The sequence below is a fragment of the Notolepis coatsorum genome (assembly GCF_963971535.1).
Source record: "Notolepis coatsorum genome assembly, chromosome: 20".
Classification (NCBI taxonomy): Eukaryota; Metazoa; Chordata; class Actinopteri; order Aulopiformes; family Paralepididae; genus Notolepis; species Notolepis coatsorum.
In genome coordinates, this window is record NC_140184.1 from 25,674,434 (window position 1) to 25,696,933 (window position 22,500).

The 22,500-nt window shown below is 46.7% G+C and overlaps 1 protein-coding gene across 2 annotated transcripts in view; it reads right to left on the reverse strand.

The window, feature by feature from the left end:
* The window catches only part of LOC311247006 (uncharacterized protein), a 50,118-nt gene that overhangs the window by 11,912 nt on the left and 15,706 nt on the right, over positions 1-22,500 (reverse strand). Inside the window, exons 4-5 of one of the 2 annotated variants that reach the window (XM_084337284.1) lie at positions 14,496-14,552; positions 9,383-9,529 (exon numbers count right to left, since the gene is read on the reverse strand). In XM_084337284.1, the coding sequence (XP_084193410.1) occupies positions 9,383-9,529; positions 14,496-14,552 (204 nt within the window). The remainder of the gene's footprint in view (positions 1-9,382; positions 9,530-14,495; positions 14,553-22,500) is intronic. The other variant, XM_084337285.1, reaches the window with a different exon arrangement.

Here is a 22,500-nt window from a genome sequence, read left to right on the forward strand (position 1 = left end):
TATATATTCGGTTTAATCTGATCCTTCACAACAGCCGCCCCCTAATTAGTCCCACCTAATTAGCTAAGCAGAGACAGATTAACCGCACTGTCTACCACTCAAGGTCCGCTGTAAGGGTCAGTCAACTCACAAAGTCATGGGGTCATGGTCATCATCGATAGTATCTGGGAGTCGGGGCAGTTCTATTAGCCTCGCCACGGGTCGTGTGTAAGTTCGCCCTTGGACGAGTACTTCAGCTGCTCGGACCTTGCCATCGGCACCGGTGATCACTTTGCTTACGCGGCCAGCCGGCCACATAGCTCTGGGTAGTGACTGGTCGATAATCATGACGACTGTTCCTTCTGTCAAATTGTCTCTCTCTTTTACCCACTTCTGGCGGGTCTGTAGAGACGGTAGGTAGTGGAGTAGGAAGCTGCTCCAAAACTTGTCAGCTAGTACTTGACTGTACCTCCACATTCTTCGGCCGTTCGCTTCTTCAGGCCTGTACATTGTCTGGGGTAGCGCGGGGTCCAGCCGCCCCATTAAGAGTGTGTTGGGGGTGACTGGGTCGACATCTGCTACATCACTGGAGACGTAACCGAGGGGTTTTGAGTTCAATACTCCCTCGATCTCCGTGAGGACTGTCATTAGGACTTCCTCCGCCACAGTCTGGGCCCCAAGCACGGCGTACAGGGCTGTCTTTATAGAACGTACTTCTCGTTCCCAGGTTCCACCGAAGTGGGGTGCGTTCGGGGGATTAAACTGGAAGTCAATCTGGGATGGAGCTAGGTGGGTCTTAAGTTCTGGGCCCATAGCTTGGAAGCTCTCTCTCAGCTCTCTTTCTCCGCCTTTGAAGTTTGTCCCGTGATCAGACAACAATGTAGACGGTTTTCCTTTCCGTGATGTGAATCTTCGGAAGGCCATAAGGAATGAGTCTGTGCTCATGGTCGGAAGGAGCTCGATATGTATCGCTCTGGTGGTCATGCATTTGAATACAATACCCCACCGCTTCTCGGTTCCTCTTCCTCTCTTTATATACAACGGGCCAAAACAGTCCATGCCTGTGGAGTGGAATGGCTTGTCGCCGAGTCGGAGGCGACAGGGGGGTAAGTCAGCCATCCGTGGTATGCTGGGCTGCGCGCGCCACTTTCGGCAGTCTAGACAGGTTCGCTGGAAGCGTCGCACCGCTTCTCTTCCTTGAAGTATCCAATAGCGACGTCTGATCTCCGCGAAGACTCTCTCTGCTCCTGCGTGGTGTACATCCTCGTCGTATTTCTTTATGATCAGCTCTGTGACCTTGTGTCGGCTGTTCAAGACTATCGGGTACTTAATGTCATCCGGTAGATCGGGGGCTCTCCGCAGGCGACCACCCACTCTGATGAGATTATGGGCGTCACTCTCGGGTGCCAGGTGGAGCAGTCTGCTGTCTGATGGGACGGGCTTTCCTCCCTGTAGACAGTCTAGCTCATCGGGGAACGAGTCTCTCTGGGCTCGTTGTAGTAGAAGAAGTTCTGCTTCTTCGTAGTCAGCTGCTGAAATGTCAGTGGTGGACTGAATCTCTGGGTGGTACCACAGGAATGTCTTTTGCTGCGCACTCTCTAGGGTAATGCAGTCATCTATGTTGGGGTCTGTGGAGGCGACTGTGCTCAGTCCACAGAACATAGGTTTCTTGTTCTCAGCCTCCTCGTTACTTGCTTCCCGTGGGGTGGGCGTAGGCCACTCTTCTTCCGGGAGCTTGAGGAATTCTGGTCCGTCACTGTAGATGTTGCGACGGGTGAGGTCATCCAGAGACATTCCCCGGGTGATGACGTCAGCTGGGTTGTGTTTGGTGTCCACATACCGCCAGCTCGCTGCTTCTGTTAACTCTTGAATCTCGGTGACTCTGACTCCCACGAAGACTTTGTATCTGCATGAATCAGACTTGATCCATGTGAGTACTGTCGTGGAATCTGACCACAAGATTGTTCTGTGCACCGGAATGGTGAGTTCACGTTGGATTAACGTGGCTAGATGCGCTCCTGCTAGGGCTGCGCAGAGCTCTAGACGCGGGATAGATTGTTGCTTTCGTGGGGCTATTCTTGAGCGAGCCAGGATGAAAGCAGTGTGTATCTTTCCTCCCTTCTCTTGGGCACGCAAGTAGGCCACCGATCCATAGGCTACTTCGGAGGCGTCGCTGAAGACGTGTAGATCAATCTTGCATGTCTCTGGCCTCACTGTGGATGGGAAGTAGCTGCGGCGTATATTGACGCCTGGGAGTGAGCGGAGTTCCGTCTCCCACTCTCTCCATGTTGAGGCAAGGTGTGCGGGTATGGGGTCGTCCCAGCCCTGGTCCTTGTCCCATAGTGCTCGTACAATCATCTTTGCCCTGGTGGTGTAAGGTAGAATACATCCCAACGGGTCATATTGTCTGGCGAGTGTTCTGTACACACTCCGTCTGGTGGTCGGTGTCGCCGTCGACCTTCCCTGCTCTGGAGTCAGGGGTTTGTGTCTATAGTGGAGCGAGTCTGTTTTGAAGCGCCAGACTAGTCCTAGTGTCATTTCTTGGGCTTCTCCTGGGATGGTCGCCATCCAGGTCTCGCTGCTGGCAGCCTTGTCCGCGGGGGAGAGGCTGCGCAATACGTGCGGGTCACTGCTGGCCCACTGCCTGAGATCAAAGCCGCCTTTGATCAGGGAGGCGCGCAGCTTGATTAGGAGAGCCTCGGCTTCTTCTTGAGTCGAAACGCTTTGTAAACAGTTGTCCACGTAGAAACTGTTCTTCACACTGTGTCGGACCTCTTCATCTGCTGCTGGGTCCTCTGCGACGTGTTTCTGTAGTGCAAATGTAGCACAGCACGGGCTGCATGTGGTTCCGAAGGGGAGTACTTCCCACTGGTAGATGGCTGGGTTCTCATCTCCGATCCTCTCTCTCCATAGGAACCGCAGCAGGGGCTTGTCCTCCTCCACTAGTCTCACCTGCAGGAACATCCCTTTGATATCCCCGCTGATAGCCACCTTGTCCTGGCGGAAGCGCAGTAGCACGCCTAGTAGGGAGGGGCCGAGTGTGGGGCCGGGCAAGAGCTCTTTATTCAGATTTTGGGATCCGATCTAGTAGCTGCAGTTAAACACAATGCGATCCTTGCCGTTGTGGTGGACCTTGTGATGCGGCACGTACCATGATTCGGTCGTCTGATCGGCCTCTTTAATGTCAATCTTTGTCACGTGTCCCGCTGTGATTAGCTTCTCAATCTCAGCGCGGTACACACCCTCTTGAGCGGGGTCTTTGGCTAGGCGCCGCTCCGTGTTCAATAGATAGCGCTCCGTGGCGTCTTTCTTTGCGTGAAAGGTGGGCATTCCCTCTCGCCTCAGGAGTGGAGTTGCGTATCTCATCACTCCGCCGACTGTGACTCTCTTTGTCCCTTGCTCGAGTAGGTTGATGGCGTAAATGTCTTCTTTAGAACGAATATCTTTCCTTTCGTTCTTAAAGGGCATTGTCTCTAGTGTCCATAGCCTCTCGACATGCTGCAGGAGAGTGGTGTCTTCTTCTGTCGTTCTGGAGTGGAGGCAGCTAGTGGCTGCTGTTCGGTTGAGAGATTTAGCGAGGGGGCCTTGTAGTGTCCACCCTAGGCGGGTCTCGACTGCTGCAGGACAGCCTCGGGGTCCTGTATGGACCCGGTCAATCGGGACTATGAGTTCTGCATGGTCGGAGCCTATCAGCAGGGTCGGGGTAGCGCCGTCTATGAGCGGGATAGGTAGTTGACGCAGGTGCACATATTTATCCATCAACTTGGCGATGGGGTAGGTGTACTGCGATAGTCCTATTTCTTGGCTGGTGAAAGCATTTGTAATCCTATACCGTCGCTCTGGCTGCCCGTTTGCTGCGATAGTGAAGGAGACATTCTCGCCCTTTATCGTCTTTAAATCTCTTCTTATTGTCCGAATCGTCATTTGGTTCTCGCTCCCCCGCAGTCCCAGCTGGGCCGCAGCGGACGCGAGCAGAAGGGTCTTCTCTGACCCGTCATCAAGGACGGCGTAAGTGTCCATGACTTTATCTTGGTAGCTCAATGTCACACGGACTACCTTTAAGAGCACTTGGGCGCCGCTGCTGCTGGCGGGGTCAATGTACATGACACTTGCCTTGGTGCCGCTCAATGGTGCAGGTGAAGGCCGTCTTCTGTTACTGTCGTGTAGTATATCTAGATGGGCTCCGTCGCACCGACTGCACCTTTTCTTTAGGCGGCATTCGGCTGCCATGTGACTGCGCGCACATCGGTAACAGCGCCTGTTGGACTTTATCCATTGACTCACTTCTTCTGCATTCATCTTTGTGAACAGGTCTCATTGTGACAGCCAGTGTTCTTTCTCACAGTAGGGGCACACCATCTTCCACTTCTCTTTTCTCGAGGGGGTACTGTGGCTCTTAATTGCTCGGTACTGACTCTGATTGGTGCATGACAGTCACCGATCTTCTTCCATCATTTATTCTCCTGGGTCCCTCTCTGGAGCTTGGCGTGCTCCGCCCGAACGTATCCAGTCGTAAGCTGCTGACTTCTCTCGCCAGGAAGTCGGCTAGATCAAGGAGGGATGGTTCGGGGCCGTTAGGATCCCGGTAGTCCCTCTGCCGCCTAAAACGCTCTTGTCTTGCGGGTGGCAGCTTCTCCAAAATCCTCTCGACGTTAGAGTTGGCGTATAGCTCATGCATGCCCTTTTCCCGTTGCGCTCCCAGCATCCCTACCAGGGACTGCACTTTGATTGACAGGTCGTCTAATGAGCGATTGTCTGTTGCTGGGGGTAGGCGATCAATATGCCTTATCTCTTGGATTACGTAATCCCATATACGTCCATATCTCTGGTCCAGCGCTGCTAGGGCCGCGGTGTATGGGGTCGTAGAGGTGGCATAGGCTAGCGCTATATTGTGCGCTCGCGGTACTTTCAGGTGCTTCAGTAATATTGCATACTTGTGGCGTTCATCAGCGACATCCACCATCATTGTCTCTAAGCACATCCGGAGCTCCGTGTACTGTGCTCGATTCTCATAGGTGAAGTCTGGAAACGACGGCGTGGCAATGTATGACGCCGTGGATGGCTGATACATCGGCGAGCGTTTGGGGAGAGACCTCCTAGGCGAGTCTCCTCTTGCGACTCTCTGTGGGCTGGTACCGACAGGGTACCATGGCCCGCTGGTCCAGGTGCTATTCCTCGGGGCTGGTCGTGCGTCGTGCTCACCCGTGAATAGAGTCGGGGGTCTGTAGCGCAGCGCCGCGGGGGTATAGCCTGGGCTGTACTGGACCTCCTGGTCCGGTGGAGTACTGTGCTGTCGTCGGGCTTGGTTCTCCTCCTCTCCCTCTTCTTCCTCTATCAGGTCTTCCAGATCCTGTAGTCGTTTATTTAGCTTCTCCGCAGTGTATGCCGCTCCTTCCTTGTAGCTGGGTCTCGCTTGGACCGGTCTGGGAAGGGGGTCTGCGGGGGGTATAGGCTTGGTCTGTTGGTCAAGTTCAGGGTCGCTTGCTCGGTTAGGAGACGCTGCCCTTGACTGTTGTCTCGACGAGTTCCTTGAACCCCTGGCGGAGGGAGAGGGTGTTGCCTTGAGGATCAGCTGCTCCATTAGCTGCGCTTGTAACTTGTCGCGCTCGACTTCGCGCTTGGTGAGATCTGCTTCTCTTTGGGCACCGGCAGCGGCGCGCTGGGCGTCGGCCCGGTCTCTTGCCATATTCTCTTCCGTCTGAAGGCGTCTCATCTCCAGGCGTATGCGCTCTTCTTCGCTCCGTTGCTGTGCTTGGAGTCGATCGCGTTCGCCCTGAAGTCGATCGCGTTCACCCTGAAGTCGATCGCGTTCGGTAGAGGCTGTCAGGCTGACGAGGAACGCCTGTTGTAGCATCCTCTCCGCTTCGCTGGGGGAAGGCGGTTGTGGAGGTGAGCCGCTCCTGGGTGAGCCGCTCCTGGGTGTACTCGTTGGGGAGTCCTGGAGCTCTATTTCCTCGGCGCTCTCCTCCTCTTCTTCCGTGCAGAGTTCTCTCTCTGTAGGGTTGTCTTCCTCCTGGGGCTGGTCGGGGACTACTTCTTCGGTATTGGCGGGGGGTAAAGGCATGTCAGCTCCCTCCTGGTCCCCACCGTGAGCTTGGTCAGTTACATTAGAACCTACTAGGGCCTCTGTGGTCGGGGAAACCTGGTCGTTAAGGTCAGACATAATTTTACTTTCTACTTTTACCGCGTTTACCGTTTGTCGAAGGCTAGGTAGTTGACTGACAGCGTAATCCTCTAAGTACTGAGGTGGCTGTCGTCTGCGCTGCGGGCGTTCTACGTTAGGAGGACCGTTTCGTGGAGTGTTCATCATAGGCCATTTTAATATTAATAACACTATATTAATATTACACTAGTTACCCTCCGGCTCGAAGGACCAATTGTAACTGAGGGGTACAATTCCCTGACTGTATTGATAAGTATGGTATTATTAAACCACTACCTCTTGTACTTTAACTTCTGGCCATCCAGTACATGATATAGATATGATGAACACTTTCCCACCTGATGAAACGAAGTCCACACAAATGTACAAATCGAATATTTTATATAGCAAAGGGTATATACAACGTTCACTTGATGACATTTATGATTTGAAATGCACTTGTATGGCAAATGAGTATTCGTAGGTAAATCAACATTGAATGTCCAATCTCTGGTTACGCAGGGAGTAAGTATACAACCCGGTTCTTTAGGGAACTATAGCGATGGTACTTAAATGATTATAGCTGGATACACTAAGGGGATGGGGGGTCCCGCTGGTTGTAAGACAGTAGGAGGGGGGGTTAGAAGAGCCGCTGGCGGTATCCCATCTGGCCGACGATTTCTTGGGAGAATTCAGAGTCCTGAACACGATGCCCACAGAACCTCGGTCCGCAGATGAATACAGCTGGACCCTCTGGTGGACGGTAGCTGCCGGTCCACAACGGAGAGACGTGAGGCGACCTCACTGGTGTAGAGCGCCGTCTCACCTGGACTCCTCTCCGGGGGGTAGTTCCAACACTCAGCAGTGTTGGCCGTTATCCATGGAATAATCAAAGCACCCAAAGCATGTAGATAATCCAAGCCGTGGAAGGCTCGCCGTTGTCCGGGTAAAGTAATCCAATGTACAGGTCCACTCGTCCTGGCCCGGAGCTCCTCGGATGCAAGCACCACAAGTGGTCTGCCCAGCCTGGTTAAGACTCCAGATAACGTCAGGAACGATGGGGGTGCTGCTCACTTTATAACTCTAACCGAACGATGCACCATACATAATAGACTATTATTAGCGTAATAGAAATACGTCCAACTCGACGGTATAGTGCCAAACTATGACAATTCAACTATTAATCCACACGATATCTCAATGCCTATTCTGAGGCCAAGTAGGCCTTACTGCACCACACGTGCGTCGTGGGTGAGGCTTCGCGTGTTACTAGGTTGGAGGGTAACGAACTAATGGACTAAAAGAAAGTTCTACTTTACTTGCGCCATATATATATGCGCTGTGAACAAATAGTACCATTCGTATTTCGCCAGACGTATTCCTACGCGGAACCGGGCTTGCCACGACATGTTGGTCGGCACGATTGAACTTGAACCTAGGGGTATGGCTGCTGGCGCCAGGTTCTCGTCCAATGGTAGAATGAAACTATTATGGGCTGTTTAGTAGACTAAAGGGATATTCAGTGCATATTGTACAAGGAATATACAGGGGATATCAAACGATATACAAATACTATTAAATATATATCCATAAATAAATATATATATTCGGTTTAATCTGATCCTTCACAACAATGAATAAGTTATTCCCTAGAAAATGAAGAGAATATCAATATTTCTTGGCCTTTTATTCATTTCTGTCTTTCATTGACACTAGATTCACAGAGGTCCTTCTGCATGACTGCATTCACTTGTAGAAGGACATTATTGGCCAAAACTTAATTTGACAGATTAGCTTTAGAAAATCAGCTATTCCATTAGTCAACTAAATATAATCACAACATCTCTGCAATGATTCTCAGTGTGGGGATTGGAAGCTGTTTGATTTCACTACTATTTCACTGACTAGAATTCAGCCCAAGGAGAGCATGCATACGAATGGCTACTCTAGGTTCCACTCTCTCCCCTGTCATCTTCTCAACTATAATATGGACAGTTATGGCATTTAATCATTTCTAACAACAAAGATCATCTCAGTCGGGGGTCCCCTGAGACAAAGTGTGACATTTAATGTTAGCAAATGGGGGTCGCAGCCAGGCACGTTGGAACTTTAAATCGGTAGGGGGTGCGGCCTTTGAGATTTATTTTTTATTTTTTTGCACAGTGGAGAAAAACAGAGTCGGGACACATTTCCTTTAGTCTAGCCTGTACGGTGTACCCCCCAGACATGTTGCTGGCCCCGTCAAAAGAGTATCCTATCAGCCTCTCCATGGGCAGGTCGAGGCGTAAAATAATGTCTTTTATACACAAAAACAGCGTCTCGGCTGTTGTGTCTGGGCCGGGCATTGTAAAAACCCCAAAAGAAGTTCTGAGCTTCCAAGTTGTCATCGGCGAACTGTATATTACACGATAATTGTTCTTTTCCAGTGACATCAGTGGTTCCGTCAGCGCTCAAGCCAAAGAATGGGCTTTTGGATGCTTTGCCTCTAATTTGTCGCTGAATATCATGGGCAAACAGCTGTAAAATTTAGTTTTGGATGTTGTTGGACATCCAGTTGTCTCTTTCTTGGAGCCAATTCTTCAACTCGGGATCAGACTCGTGCGCACTCTTTCCATCATCAGCTGCCATAACACCCCATCCCTATTTGCATCATCCCTCAGTGGAAGCCCCTGGCGCCCGAGGGGGGGTATAGGGGAACAGACTCAGTTAACTCTTCAATACCTGATGCTGAGGCTGAACCTGTCGTCTCTGTCTCTCTCTGACGTTTATCAGATTTAGTGGGACTGTCACTGGGACCGGCGGGACGTTTTGAAAATAAATCTGATATTTTACTACTAGACTACTAGCCTACTAGCTAAAATCGACTGACTGCGCAAGCACTGTATCACAGTAGCTCAGTGGTTCGTGGCGCGTGGGAAGGGCGGGAGACGGGAGGTGAATACAATTAGTTGTTTCACCTGTCATTCAATCAGTCTGTGACAGTCTGTCATCACTCGAAAAATCTACTCTGCTGCAATCTACCGCACCCCCCCTTCCAACGTGCCTGGTCGCAGCAGTCTAATACGTATCACTTTTGGGGGTCCTTGACAGAGAATCAATGGTGTAATGGAGGACAGCCTTTGTTTGTGTTCACTCACACACACACACACACACACACACACACACACACACACACACACACACACACACACACACACACACACACACACACACACACACACACACACACACACACACACACACACACACACACACACTCACGGTGTCTGGGGCAGCAGCACGTGTCGGGACAGCAGCAGCAGCGAATGTAGCAGCAGCAGGAGTGAGGACAACACTGGCACCAACACACTCCCAGCAGCAACAGGAACAATACACTGCCCAGGGCCACTGCTGACACAAACACCCACTCTGGAATCACACACACACACACACACACACACACACACACACACACACACACACACACACACACACACACACACACACACACACACACACACACACACACACACACACACACACACACACACACACACACACACACACACACACACACACACACACACACACACACACACACACACACACACACACACACACACAGGCACACACACACACACACACATGCACGTTAATCACATAATAGTATCATCCATATAGACTGACCAACAGAGAGAAAGAGAGAGAGAGAGAGAGAGAGAGAGAGAGAGAGAGAGAGAGAGAGAGAGAGAGAGAGAGAGAGAGAGAGAGAGAGAGAGACTGAGTCAGCATAAATACAGAGGACAACTTGCTACTAAGTAATACCAAGACAAGTTGACTCATAATACAAAAAACACAATGTTTCCATCCAATTGTAAAGAGCAAATTCTAAGCAAACCTTTGAAATGTCGCAAACAATAGAATGCGCTGGCTGTGTAGAATTGACAGATTACTATTGGGCAGGTTCTTGGGCAGGTTCTTTCATGTCAGCTCACACAAGTACATTTTCTCGCTTTCTGAAGCAATAGGAAGACAGAAGCGCTGGTCATAATCAGAGTATCAATGCAGTTATACATGGGGAGTACTGCAATATTAGTCACATTATTGGAGAGTTGTTTGGGCATGTATACACCATAATATAGGAAGATTCATTATTCTTTGTCCACTATGCAGCTTAATCAACGATCAGAGTAAGACCAACAATTTGATTATTATGTAGAGCAGGCTACATTAAAAATGTAGTTATCCGACTTAAACACACAACCCCAATCCCTAGTCCCCCCCCCCCCCCCCCCCCCCCCCACCTTCCTCTGCATTGGCGCTGCACTGTCGGCTGCCTCGCGTGAGGGAGACCTCCCCCACCCAGGACTTGGCTTGTGCACTCCCCCCCACCTTCCCCCCCCCCCTCCCACTCCCCCCCCCCCCCTACAGCCCTGTAACAACCCCAACCCACTCCCCCCTCCTTCCGTAAATGGCGCTGCCTATGACGGCTGCCAGTCTGTTTGCGGTGGTGAATATGCATATGTTTGTCTCAAGGCTCTGTACCATTATTACTATCTAAAATGTAATAATTGTGGAATATTACTGTAATGAGCTGTATGTGTATGATCCAAGCGTCCTATGATCCTCATAGGAGCATAACAGAAAAAAGCATTCCATGTGAAGGTATTCTGTATCTTTGCATGTCAACTAATAAAGAAACTTGAACTTGAACTTGAACTTGAACTTAAACCATAGCAATTTTTTCAGCTCCACTTCTACAAAGTCTATTAGCATGTTCTTGGTATCTAGGGACATCTATGGACCTCAGGGAATGTATTCCCAGTGTCAGAAATATTGTGTCTGTTACTATGCTTGAGTAAATTGTAATGAACCAAAGGAGAATATAAATTATAATTTAATAAATTTATATATATACTGTAACACCATGCTAACATTGACCAAAAGTGAAACATTTTGCTCAGTCTCAGTGAGATATAAAGATGACATGCACGTCAATAGTTGTAAGAAAACAAGTTTGGCCTTTGTCTGTGGCTGGTGTGAGCTAGGTAGTGTAGTTTTATGAAATGTATGAAAATATACACCATGCTGTTTTGACAGCGTTAGGGTCTTTACTCTTGGCTACATTTGAAAAAGAAACACATGTCACTTATATAATAATAATACATGAACTGTATAGATCTATTTGTGATGTGAAATAAATCTTGGCCCGGTACGGAGGTGATGGAGTTTTTAGAGTAAAACCACTAGCTTAGAGGAGGAATTATGACAATAGTGACAAATGTAGGGAGGCAGGAGAGATAAGTAAATGTACAACAATAAAACTGAGGACAAAAGTGTATGTGAGGACTGACACACACACACGCGCGCACACACACACACACACACACACACACACGCACGCACGCACGCACGCACGCACGCGCACACACACACACACACACACACACACACACACACACACACACACACACACACACACACACACACACACACACACACACACACACACACACACACACACACACACACACACACACACACACACACACACACACACACACACACACACACACACACACACACAGGAAGCCTGATAGGACTACAGGAAGGAAAGGAACATTTGGTTTATTTTACTATCTAAGAGACTGAGGATGCGGCTCATATAACAGTGTTATGATGTGATCTCATACAAGAAGAAAACTCTACACAAACACAGTACACACACACACACACACACACACACACACACACACACACACACACACACACACACACACACACACACGTATCATCATCAAGGAATCTCTGTCTACATGCATGAAAGTCTGTCCTTCGTGTATTTCGAAAACCCATTCATCAGAACGACTTCACGCTCGGCAGGTGTATTTCTGAGGACCCAGGGAGGTCTGGTGTTGAATTTGGTGCCATTTGGCCAAACGGCCATGCACTGAACGGCCACGCCCTCAACGGGCACAGTACTAGTTGTTCCCCCCAACATCCGGGCTACCCTTTAGGAGCGGCTTGGTAGCGCAGTGGACTAAGCACTCGCCTACCACCGCAGAGACTCTGGGATCGAATCCAGCTGTCAGCAGTACCTCCGGCTTGGTCAGTTTTCCCTACTAACACAATTGGCAGTGTTAGCGGGTGGGAAGCCGGTGGGGTATGTGTCCTGGTCATTGAAAACAGCGACTCCTACCGGTCGGCCGGGGTGCCTGTTCAGAGGGAGGGGATCTGGGGGAAATAGCATGAACCTCTGTGCGCATTACGTTCCCCCAGTGAAACTCCTCGCTGTCAGGTGAAAAGAAGCGGCTGGCGACTCCACATGTATCGGAGGAGGCATATGGTAGTTCTACACCCTCCCCAGGCCGACAGTGGGAAATTAAAGTTTTTTTTTTTTTTTTATCTTTTCCCCCCTCCTTCTTTTTCCGATTTTTCTCCCATCCCACCCTTCCTGGTTGTTGCGCACTTTCCCCTACTGTTGGTCTGAGAGGCCGGAGACTGTCACATGCTTTCCTCCGACGCATGTGCAGCCTGCCGGCAGCCAGCCTGGCCTCGCAGATTCTCACTGGGAGAGTGTAACGTGTGGGAGGCCGCACTACCTCTCTCCAGATCCTACCCTTGCTGAGCAGGCGCCCCGACCGAACTGTAGGGGTCGCTGTCCACAATGCCCAGGACCCACCCGCCAGCTTTCCCACCCTCTAATACTGCCAATTGTATTAGTGTGAACGGCCAGCCAAGCTGGTGACAACGCCGGGAGCTGGATTCGAACACACAAACCCAGCATCTCCGGTGTTGGTGACGAACGCAATCTCCGCTACGCCACCTGACCGCCCGGGAAATGAAAGGGTTAACCTTCTATAGTGTGGTAGTAAAAGGGTTAACCTTCTGTAGTGTGTTAGTGAAAGCGTTAATCTTCTACAGTGTGGTACTAAAAGGGTTAACCTTCTATAGTGTGGTAGTGAATAGTGTGGTAGTGAAAAGGTTAAGGGCAATTAAGCTTTTAAGTCCAGTGATAGTGGCCTATTGTTTCTCTTCCTTTGATAATTGAGACTTATATCATTTATGATGCCCAGCTTCTCCAACTGATTATCCTCGACTTGCATGTGTATTCACTCTAGTGTTCTCTGCATAAGCACTTGATTGTGGGGATTATATGACATGTGGTATTTTTATAGCCACGCTTCTCTGTGATCCTGATTATTATTAACACGCTTGGTATATATTCTGTTGATTACATTTGCATTTTCAATAATACTGTTCTCTGGTCCTCAAGAAACCATACATCAATACCACTGCTACTGGTACTGCCTTGTCTGTCATCAACAACCTGGACCTCTGTAACACCCTGCAATAAAAAAGAAAAACACCAATACAATACAATACAATACAATACCACTTAATCTGCATATCTGCCTCTGTCTCATCATTGCTCTCTTACCGCAGTCACGCCAATGGATGTTTAGGCCAAGTAAGCCAGAAAATTCTCAAGTCATTATCTCAATTCTTTCCAATCATGGTCAGGGAGGTAAGAGTACTTTGCTGAGTACTGTTGGAGATAACACTGACAGAAATGCAACATTAACACTAGAGATAAGACCATGCCTAAAAAACAATGTGTCATACCAATCATACCAAGTCACCAAGAGTTATATCCACCTGATCCAACCGTTAACTCTTAACGCCCACACACATCCATCCAGACTGACGGCGCAACTAAGCTATGAAAGGAATGCGATGTCACTATTAATTGTTTATTCCGGGAACTGTCCAAATGATGTATGATGGTGAGTTAACCACAATCATAAACACTATAATAACAGTTATCCAGCTCATCCTAGGGGGTGCAGTGGTGGTCAGCACATGATTTGATAGGCGTAGTTCGTTCCATTGGTCTTACATTGCTCCACCCTGTTGAATCCTCCCAAGTTGAATCAAGCACAATGTTGCTGCCGTGGAATGTGTACTAAACTAAAGAGAGTAAAAAGCTACAGTATGCTCTTCCTATTTACACAGTAAAGCCAAAGTGCTCACACAGCCACTGCGCCAATAGAGGCACATTTTACCCTGAAGGCAACACTGCTTTTTCCTCATTTGAGATTCAGTGGCAGTTGGAAGGCTGAATCTTCCGCATTACTGCCACTACTGCCAGAAAGAGTGAGTCAGTAGCCTCATTACAGAATAAATCTAGGCCTCTGGGTGGCGGTATACACATGAGAACTGTAATTTTTTTCCTGCCTGTACCTCTCCTCCCCCCTCCCCCATGCTACTATGACAGTGTGCATTCTATACATCTCAATGGAATGAGAGGCGAGATCTGATTGGACAGCGTTGAAGCAGTAGGTGGTGTTAGTTTTAGTGGGAGGAGCCAAGTGAGGAGGAGACATGCCCCTACCTGGCATAATCTTCAAATCAAAGTCTGGCAGGAGGTCTTCAGTCACCCCTGAGAAACCTGGAGAGAGAGAGAGAGCATAGGTGACGAGAGAAGAGAGGGAAGAAGAGAGGAGAAGAGAGGAGAGGAGAGGAGAAGAGAGGAGAATAGAGGAGAGGAGAGGAGACAAGAGAAGGAAGAGAAGAGAGAGAGGGAATAAGAGAGAGGGAAGAAGAGAGGAGAAGAGAGAGGGGAGAAGAGAGAAGAGAGGATAAGAGAGAGGGAAGAAGAGAGAAGAGAGAGTAGAAAAGAGAGGGAATATGAGAGGGGGGAGAAGAGAGGAGAAGAGAAAAGAGAGGATAAGAGAGAGAAGAGAGGGAATAAGAGAGAGGAGAAAAGAGAGGGAATATGAGAGGGGGAAGAAGAGAGGAGAATAGAGGAGAAGAGAGGGGTGAAGAGTGGAGAAGAGAGGGAAGAAGAGAGGATAAGAGAGAGAAGAGAGGAGAAGATATAGGGAAGAAGAGAGGAGAAGAGAGATGAGAAGAGTGGAGAAGAGAGGGAATAAGAGAGGAGAAGATAGAGGTAAGAAGAGAGAAGAAGAGAGAGGTGAAGAGAGAGGGAAGAAGAGAGGAGAAGAGATGTAAGAAGAGAGAAGAGAGGAGAAGAGAGAAGAGAGAGGAGAAGAGAGGAGCAGAGAGAGGGAAGAAGAGAGGAGAAGAGAGGGAATGAAGCTGAAATACATTTGGATGACTGAATTGGATAGTCATTGTGGTAGTAGCATGCATTCATGAAGGAAATATATAGAGAGAGACAGACGGGAGCGATTGAGAGAGAGAGAGACAAGCAGAGCATAGATAAATAGAGAGAGAGAGAGAAGATAGATAGGTGTTGCAGGCAAACACAGCAGCATGCATAAGCAATATGGCCCTGTTCCATAAAAGTCTCCATATCAGAGCAGTTTAGCATATCAGCAGATACCAAGAGCATACGTCTTCTCCCCTTGTTCACTTTCTGTTATGTCCACTTCTGTTCAGGTTTTGTTCACCTCTGTTCTGTTAATGAAGACAAAACTGGAACATGACCAGTCAAATAGACGAGTCATTACGAGGCAGATCCTGAGAGGACCATGAATGACCATGAATAAAGGAGAAAGAACCCCCACACACTCTTCCACTCCAGCACTTATTTACTGGACTAAGGATTCCAGCCTTTTAATCAGGTCAATGGGGGTCACATGGGGGTCACTGATAGGCCAGTGTTGACAGGCCTTTCTTGGGGAATGCAATGTACTCCAGGGGAGGAGGGGCTGACTGCATATTATTTGATTGTTATGTGCTTGGGCTGGTTTCTGCTACTCTGTATCGAATGGTGTATCGAAATTGTACAGCGTTGTGGTATTGTGTTGTGTGTATGTTTATATATGATGAGTTTTTCCCCTCTGTGCGGATTTGTGGGGAGTTGAGATGTGTGTTTAATATAGAACATAAAAGATCTTTTTATCTCTCTCTCTCTATCTCTCCCCCCTCTCTCCCCCTATCTCCTCCCTACCCTCACACACAGTAGACAATGGTCCAAAACATCAGCTCAGTGTGATAGTCCTCTGTCCCCTGTGAGGAAGGACTCAATGACACCATCATTACTACAGCACTGCACACCATTCTATTCTATTCAGCTTTTAGTGTGGTAGTGAAAGGTTAACCTTCTGTCGTGTGGTAGTGAAAGCATTAACCCTTTGTAGTGTGATAGTGAAAGCATGAACCCTTTGAAGTGTGATCGTGAAAGCATGAACCCTTTGTAGTGTGATAGTGAAAGGGGTAACCTTCTGTAGTGTGGTAGTGAAAGTGTTAACCTTTTGTAGTGTGATAGTGAAAGGGTTACTTAAAATACATGCATGTTGGTTTAAGAGATAGTGGCCAGTGCATGGTGAGAAGATGTTTGAAGACAGACTGCAGCAATACAAACTTTTGTCAATACTAACAGGTCTGTAATGTGCATATGTGTGTGTGTGTGTGTGTGTGTGTGTGTGTGTGTGTGTGTGTGTGTGTGTGTGTGTGTGTGTGTGTGTGTGTGTGTGTATTGAATGTGTGAGTCAGTGTACGTGCATGTATGCATCAACTAACTGCCTCGGCCAGTCCTTCATACCAGCGACCATCAGGCTCCACAACAGTGGGCAGGGACCGCTGCCAGACATCCAACTACTAGGAACTTCTATCACTGAGTGTGTCTGACTCCCACCTAAACAGACAATGTACAACGTATGAAGTATATCACGTCATACATACCTTATGCATACTGCACCTTATGTGTATACTGTATACTTACTCAATCAGAGCATATATTTAGCATTTAGCATTTTTTTAAATTATATTAGATTAGATATTAGATTATACATATTGTAACTATATTTATTGTAAGGCATACATACCCTCATCTGCACCTTGATTTACACTGCCTACTTGCCCATATGAGCATATTAATTATTTAGTTATATTGTTTACACTGCCTATTTATATTCTATTTGTATTTTTACTTCTCCACTGTACTATCATTTTATGACCTGTATCATGTCTTCTACTATCACATGTACATGTACCCCCCCCCCCATTAGTCTATTTGCCACCCCATAGTTGTGAACCCGGAAATTTCGGAACCACCAAAGTTTTATGATGGATATGGACAGTACGGATCCCCAGCACTCAGAAACTGCCGGATGCTAAGTTGTAAATGTTGGGCAATTTTTTTATTTGCATAATTAGCACACATTTGCATAATCGCCTAAATGGCCAAATCTCAGAAACTACTTGATCAATTTCAACAATGTTGGAGTTGTTTTGGGGGTTATTCGGGATGCTGAATCCAGTTATGATACTTAAGAGAAGAAACAAGTTTCAAAATTGCAATATTTACTGGAATTTACCAAATTTTGGTGCCATTTTTTATGAATTTTCTGTTTATAAATGTTTCAGAAGATGGAGAATTTATAGATAATTTTCATGGAATGTTCAATTGTAAACAGAATGATAATAATAATAACTTTAATTTGTAGAGCGCCTAATAGACCACTACACTTTCGCATTACATTGAAATTGGGGAGGAGATTGCGGGGGGAGCAAATGAATGAATGTGGATGAGAGCCGTGATGTAAGTGGTTGCATTCCTAATCGATCAGAACTAAATCGGCCGAGAAAAAGCCCATTTTTAAGCACCTATTCCCCATGCACATGCGCAGATTGCCCACGGATTGTGACGCCACGCACACCCGCCCTGGTCTGTTCCATCAGAGGGGCGAGCTTCGGTGGCCAGTGTCCTTTCAGCCGAACAGGATAATGAAACAATGATCCCACTAAATGGCCAGACGCGTCTTATGGCGACATCTTGTCATAATCACAGCACGGGCAAACTTCACTCCCCCTCCTTTTCCCCTCACGTTCTCCACAAGCTCCTCTTCATCCCCCTCTCCATCCACTACACACTCCTCCTCATCCTCTCCTTCTCCATCCACCCCTCCATTCACCCTTATACGACCAGCATCACTTAACTTCACACCACTTAGCCCGGCTGCACTCCATCCCCCTAATTCACACGCAGTCAGGCACCTCACTCTTCACAGCTGCACCCTATCCTCCCCTGATGAGGTGCCTACTTCTACTCCTCGACGCTGACCAGAAGTCGTCGTGGTATTAATTACCACTACCCAGGTACGACGTCTCTGCCTAAAGCTCTGCTGGATTCCATCCTTGTATTGCCTACTCTAACCTGTTCTCTCCTGTGCCCCAAAGGACCGCCGTCCCTGCCTGGACGTCTCCTGTCCCCGAAGAGGAACACTTGCTCACCCGCTGCAGCCCAGCAGCTCCCAAGACAAGCACAAGGACCGCTTGCTCGCTCGCTGCCGCCACGGCAGCCACAAGACAGAACATAACCCCGTTCTATTCCCCCCAATTCCTGTGTTGCTCATTTCATTAAACACCCTTGAAACCGCTCCTATCTCCTCTCCTGTGTATTCAGCAATTGGGCTGTGCTCCAGACCACAGTCTCACACATCTACAATTACCTCATTGAGTCTCCAGGTAGACTAATGTTTATATTTAAGTGCAGTGGTCTGTAGCCACTCACACTACCACCGAAGCTCCCCCCTCTGATGGAACAGTCCAGGGCGGGTGTGTGTGGCGTCACAATCCGTGGGCAATCTGCGCATGTGCATGGGGAATAGGTGCTTAAAAATGGGCTTTTTCTCTGCCGATTTAGTTCTGATCGATTAGGAATGGGTCGCGCCGTGTTCAGGAGATTCAGGCGCATACAAGTCTATTCGATCATGTCTCCAGCACCCCCACAGCCGTAGCTGCAATCACTTACATCACGGCTCTCATCCACATTCATTAATTTGCTCCCCCCGCTATCTCCTCCCCGATTTCAGAATCCCGGAAGACTATTGTTGATGAGTTGTTATGAAGAGCTGGCTACAATCCAGGAACAAAGAGATACAATGGTAAACTGGTATCTTCCTCATTCCTGGTTGTTCTGTGTGAAATCTCTCCCCAAACAGTTTCAAATGTTCTCAAGGTCATGTCCTACAAAGTAGCCTCTATACAGTCTGCCCCATTGTTCTGACCAGGATTATTACGTTCCTTTTGGCCTCCTTGCTGACGTGGACGAGAAACCCATCTATAGGCCTAGTTATCAAATTCTTGGTTTGCAATGGTTTTGCACCTTGTGGGTAAATAAAAACTCAGTTTTCATCTACAACTCCTGTTTCCTCATTGTCTCACTGCTTGGTCCCTAACAAGGAGAAATGGGCATTCTAAACACTCTGTGCAAGGCCTCTATTAGGCAGTAAATTGTTCTTTGTTTTCACAATGTGTGCTCTCTATCGTATCGAGATACATATTCCATGTGTATGGAATAACACTCACCTTTAACATTCACTTTAAACACTTTTTAACACTACACCATATTGTATCTATTTATTAGTAAAAAATGTGCACTACCTCTCTAACTCATCTTTGCATTTGTTTGCATTGTGTACTTGTACTAGTTTGTATATTTTGTATAGTGTTTGGTCTTTATTTTTTTTAACTTTTTTACTGTCTGAAGCACAATCTCAGGGGGCTCATACAGAACCAAGCATTTCACTGTAATGTACATGTACCTTATATGTGACAAATAAGCTGGTCAGGAAGGCCAGTAACATGGTGGGAGTGGAGCTAGACTCTTCCTCTGTCAGAGAGGAAGAGCCTTGCTAAGCTCCACGCCATCATGGACAACCCCTCCCACACGCTATACACAGACTTGGCTGATAGAAGGAGCATGTTCAGTGTTAGACTAAGACTCCCTAGATGCAACACTGAACGGCACAGGAAGTCCTTAATTCCAACAACCATCAGAGTATACAACGCATCACTGTGCCTCACTGCCTCACCACAGAGTGACAGTACAAACTCTGGTAATCTTCCTGGACTTTTTACTTCTTATTTTTACATATACACTTTAAAAAAATTATAAAAAAAAATCTACATTTATTACTGTAAATTGTACTGTATATTTTTGGCTGTATATTTTAGAATGTATATATTTTAGAATGTATATCCCGGACTGTATTTTTATTGTTATTTGTTATTTTTGACTACCTAAACTTTACGCAACATAGGGGAGGAGCAAACATAGCTTGCATAGCAGCCTTCTAAACTCTAATTTGAAAATTACCTTGAAGAAAAAGTTTTCTGCCAGTGAAGTTTTGTCACAGATATTTGACGGTGAAAGTGACATAGGAGATAATGTGTCTGAGACCCTGATTATGAGGCGTCCTCCTCTGATGAGAATGAGACCCTTAGTGCAGATGCTCCTGTTGTCTCTCAACCACAAGCAGACACGTTACTTTCCAAAAACGGAAAGTTATCATGGTCCCACTCCCCACTTGAACAACATAATATATATTATGTATGTATAATTGGGTGGGTGGGGGGAGTAGGGGTAATGTTTTATTTAAATGGTTATTTAGGTAATCAACAAAGTAACATGAAGCACCTGAAACATACATTTGGGTAACACTTTTGATTATGATCATTTTCTGGAGGTTTAAACTGCTGGGGTCAAAATTTTCCCAAGGATAAAGAGTGTAAAGTCAATTTGAGGATAACAGGAGGGTTAACAAAACCATTTCAAATAATTTTAGCCCTGCTAGATAGAGGTAGCAAATAACTCTAAGGATGGCAATAATAATAATAAACGTTATTTGTACAAATTCCATACAAGAATTGCAGCCCAAAGTGCTTCACAGCAGAAAATACACTAGAATACATCAAATGAGCATAAAATAGACAGAATAAATGCAATGCAGAAAATAAAAATACAAGATGATAGAAGTAGATGATCGTAGTGTTCTTGGGGGCATGTAGTTGACAAGAAAATTGCCAATATAGCTTGGTCTGGTTCCATTTAGGGCTTTGTACATAAGGAGGAGGACCTTCAAATCAATTCTAAATGTTACCGGAAGCCAGTGTAATAGCCTAGCTGAGAGTTGAATAAGCTGAAGTATTTTCTTCAGTCGGCTTGGAATAAAGGCATGGATCCGTTTTTCAGCATCCTTTTGATTTATAAATGGTTGTACTTTAGCTTTGTTTCTAAGGTGGAAGAATTATGTTTTTGTCACCTTGTTAATGTGGGACTTAAAGCTTACAGTAGACCTGAGTCTATGATAACCAAGACTTGTAAGCAAGGAGTAAGTTTCCCCATAATATTATTCAGCAGAATTTCTCTTGAAATTGAAATTTGGTAAATTCCAGTAAATATTGCAATTCCGAAACTCTTGAGTATCATAAATGGATTCAGCATCCCGAATAACCCCCAAAACCACTCCAACATTGTTGAAATTGATCAAGTAGTTTCCTAGATTTGTCCATTTAGGTGATTATGCAAATGTAGCTAATTATGCAAATAAAAAAAGTTGCCCAACATGTACAACTTAGCATCCGGCAGTTTCTAAGTGCTGGTGACCCATACTATCCATATCTATCATAAAAGTTTGGTGGTTCCAAAATGTCCGGGTTCATTGTGTTGGCAAATAGACTACATGCTGCTATGATGCCTCAATTTCCCCAAGGGGATCAATAAAGGAATATCGTATCTTATCTTATGCATGACAGTGAAAGGGGAAGGAGGTGAGAAAGTGATGAAAACACCAGGCTATTAAGGGCAACACCACTCCATGGCCCAGGAAAGTTTAATCAATATTTGTGGACATGAATACTCTCTCCCAAAGAAGCCAGAAACCAGAGAAGTAAGAGTCAAAGTCTGGAGCTGTGAATGGGAGACTGATTTTGTGGACCCACAGAATGGGTTTTTGAGTCTTTATATCCAAATGAGTTTTGTTCTATTGTAGTGTTCTCAGTTCTGAAACAGAAAATGTACCTATATACAGAGAACCTTCCCCTGGGTGTTTTAATGTCACCTATATAACATCGTTCCCAATTCATTGTCTATGGAGCAGACATAGACAGGTATAAGGCAGACTTTATACCTGATGACATCACAAGTCACAGTTTTAGCACTCTAATTTTTGGATTAGGGAGAGAGTTATTTTTCTTTACACTAATACTTTTGGACTGTCTTAGGCCATACAAATAACATAAATAAGAAAAATATGAATTGTTAAATTGGGGTTAATTCCCCTTAAACCTCCCTCTTTTATGGCGTGGCTGTGCTGTGGGGCAGGAATGTTGGTCAGAGATAAAGGGAGAATGTTTGAATATCTCGGCCCGAGGCTGACGGTGCACATACCTCTATCACTGACACTCTGAAGGGCTAAACATGCTCTTTTAAGACAAGAAAGAAACATATTCTGCATATTGAGAGAGGCATCTTAAGTTTCATTAAAAACTTGGTGACTAAGTAGGCTACTTGTGTACCTTTAGCAAATAGCTTTTACTTGAGTCATTTTGAAGTATTACATGTCAGCACTCTCCTCACCTGTTTTTAGTATCCGTCTGCTTCTGTATGTCAGGCTGCCTGTCTGCTTGCCTGTCTATCTGTACAT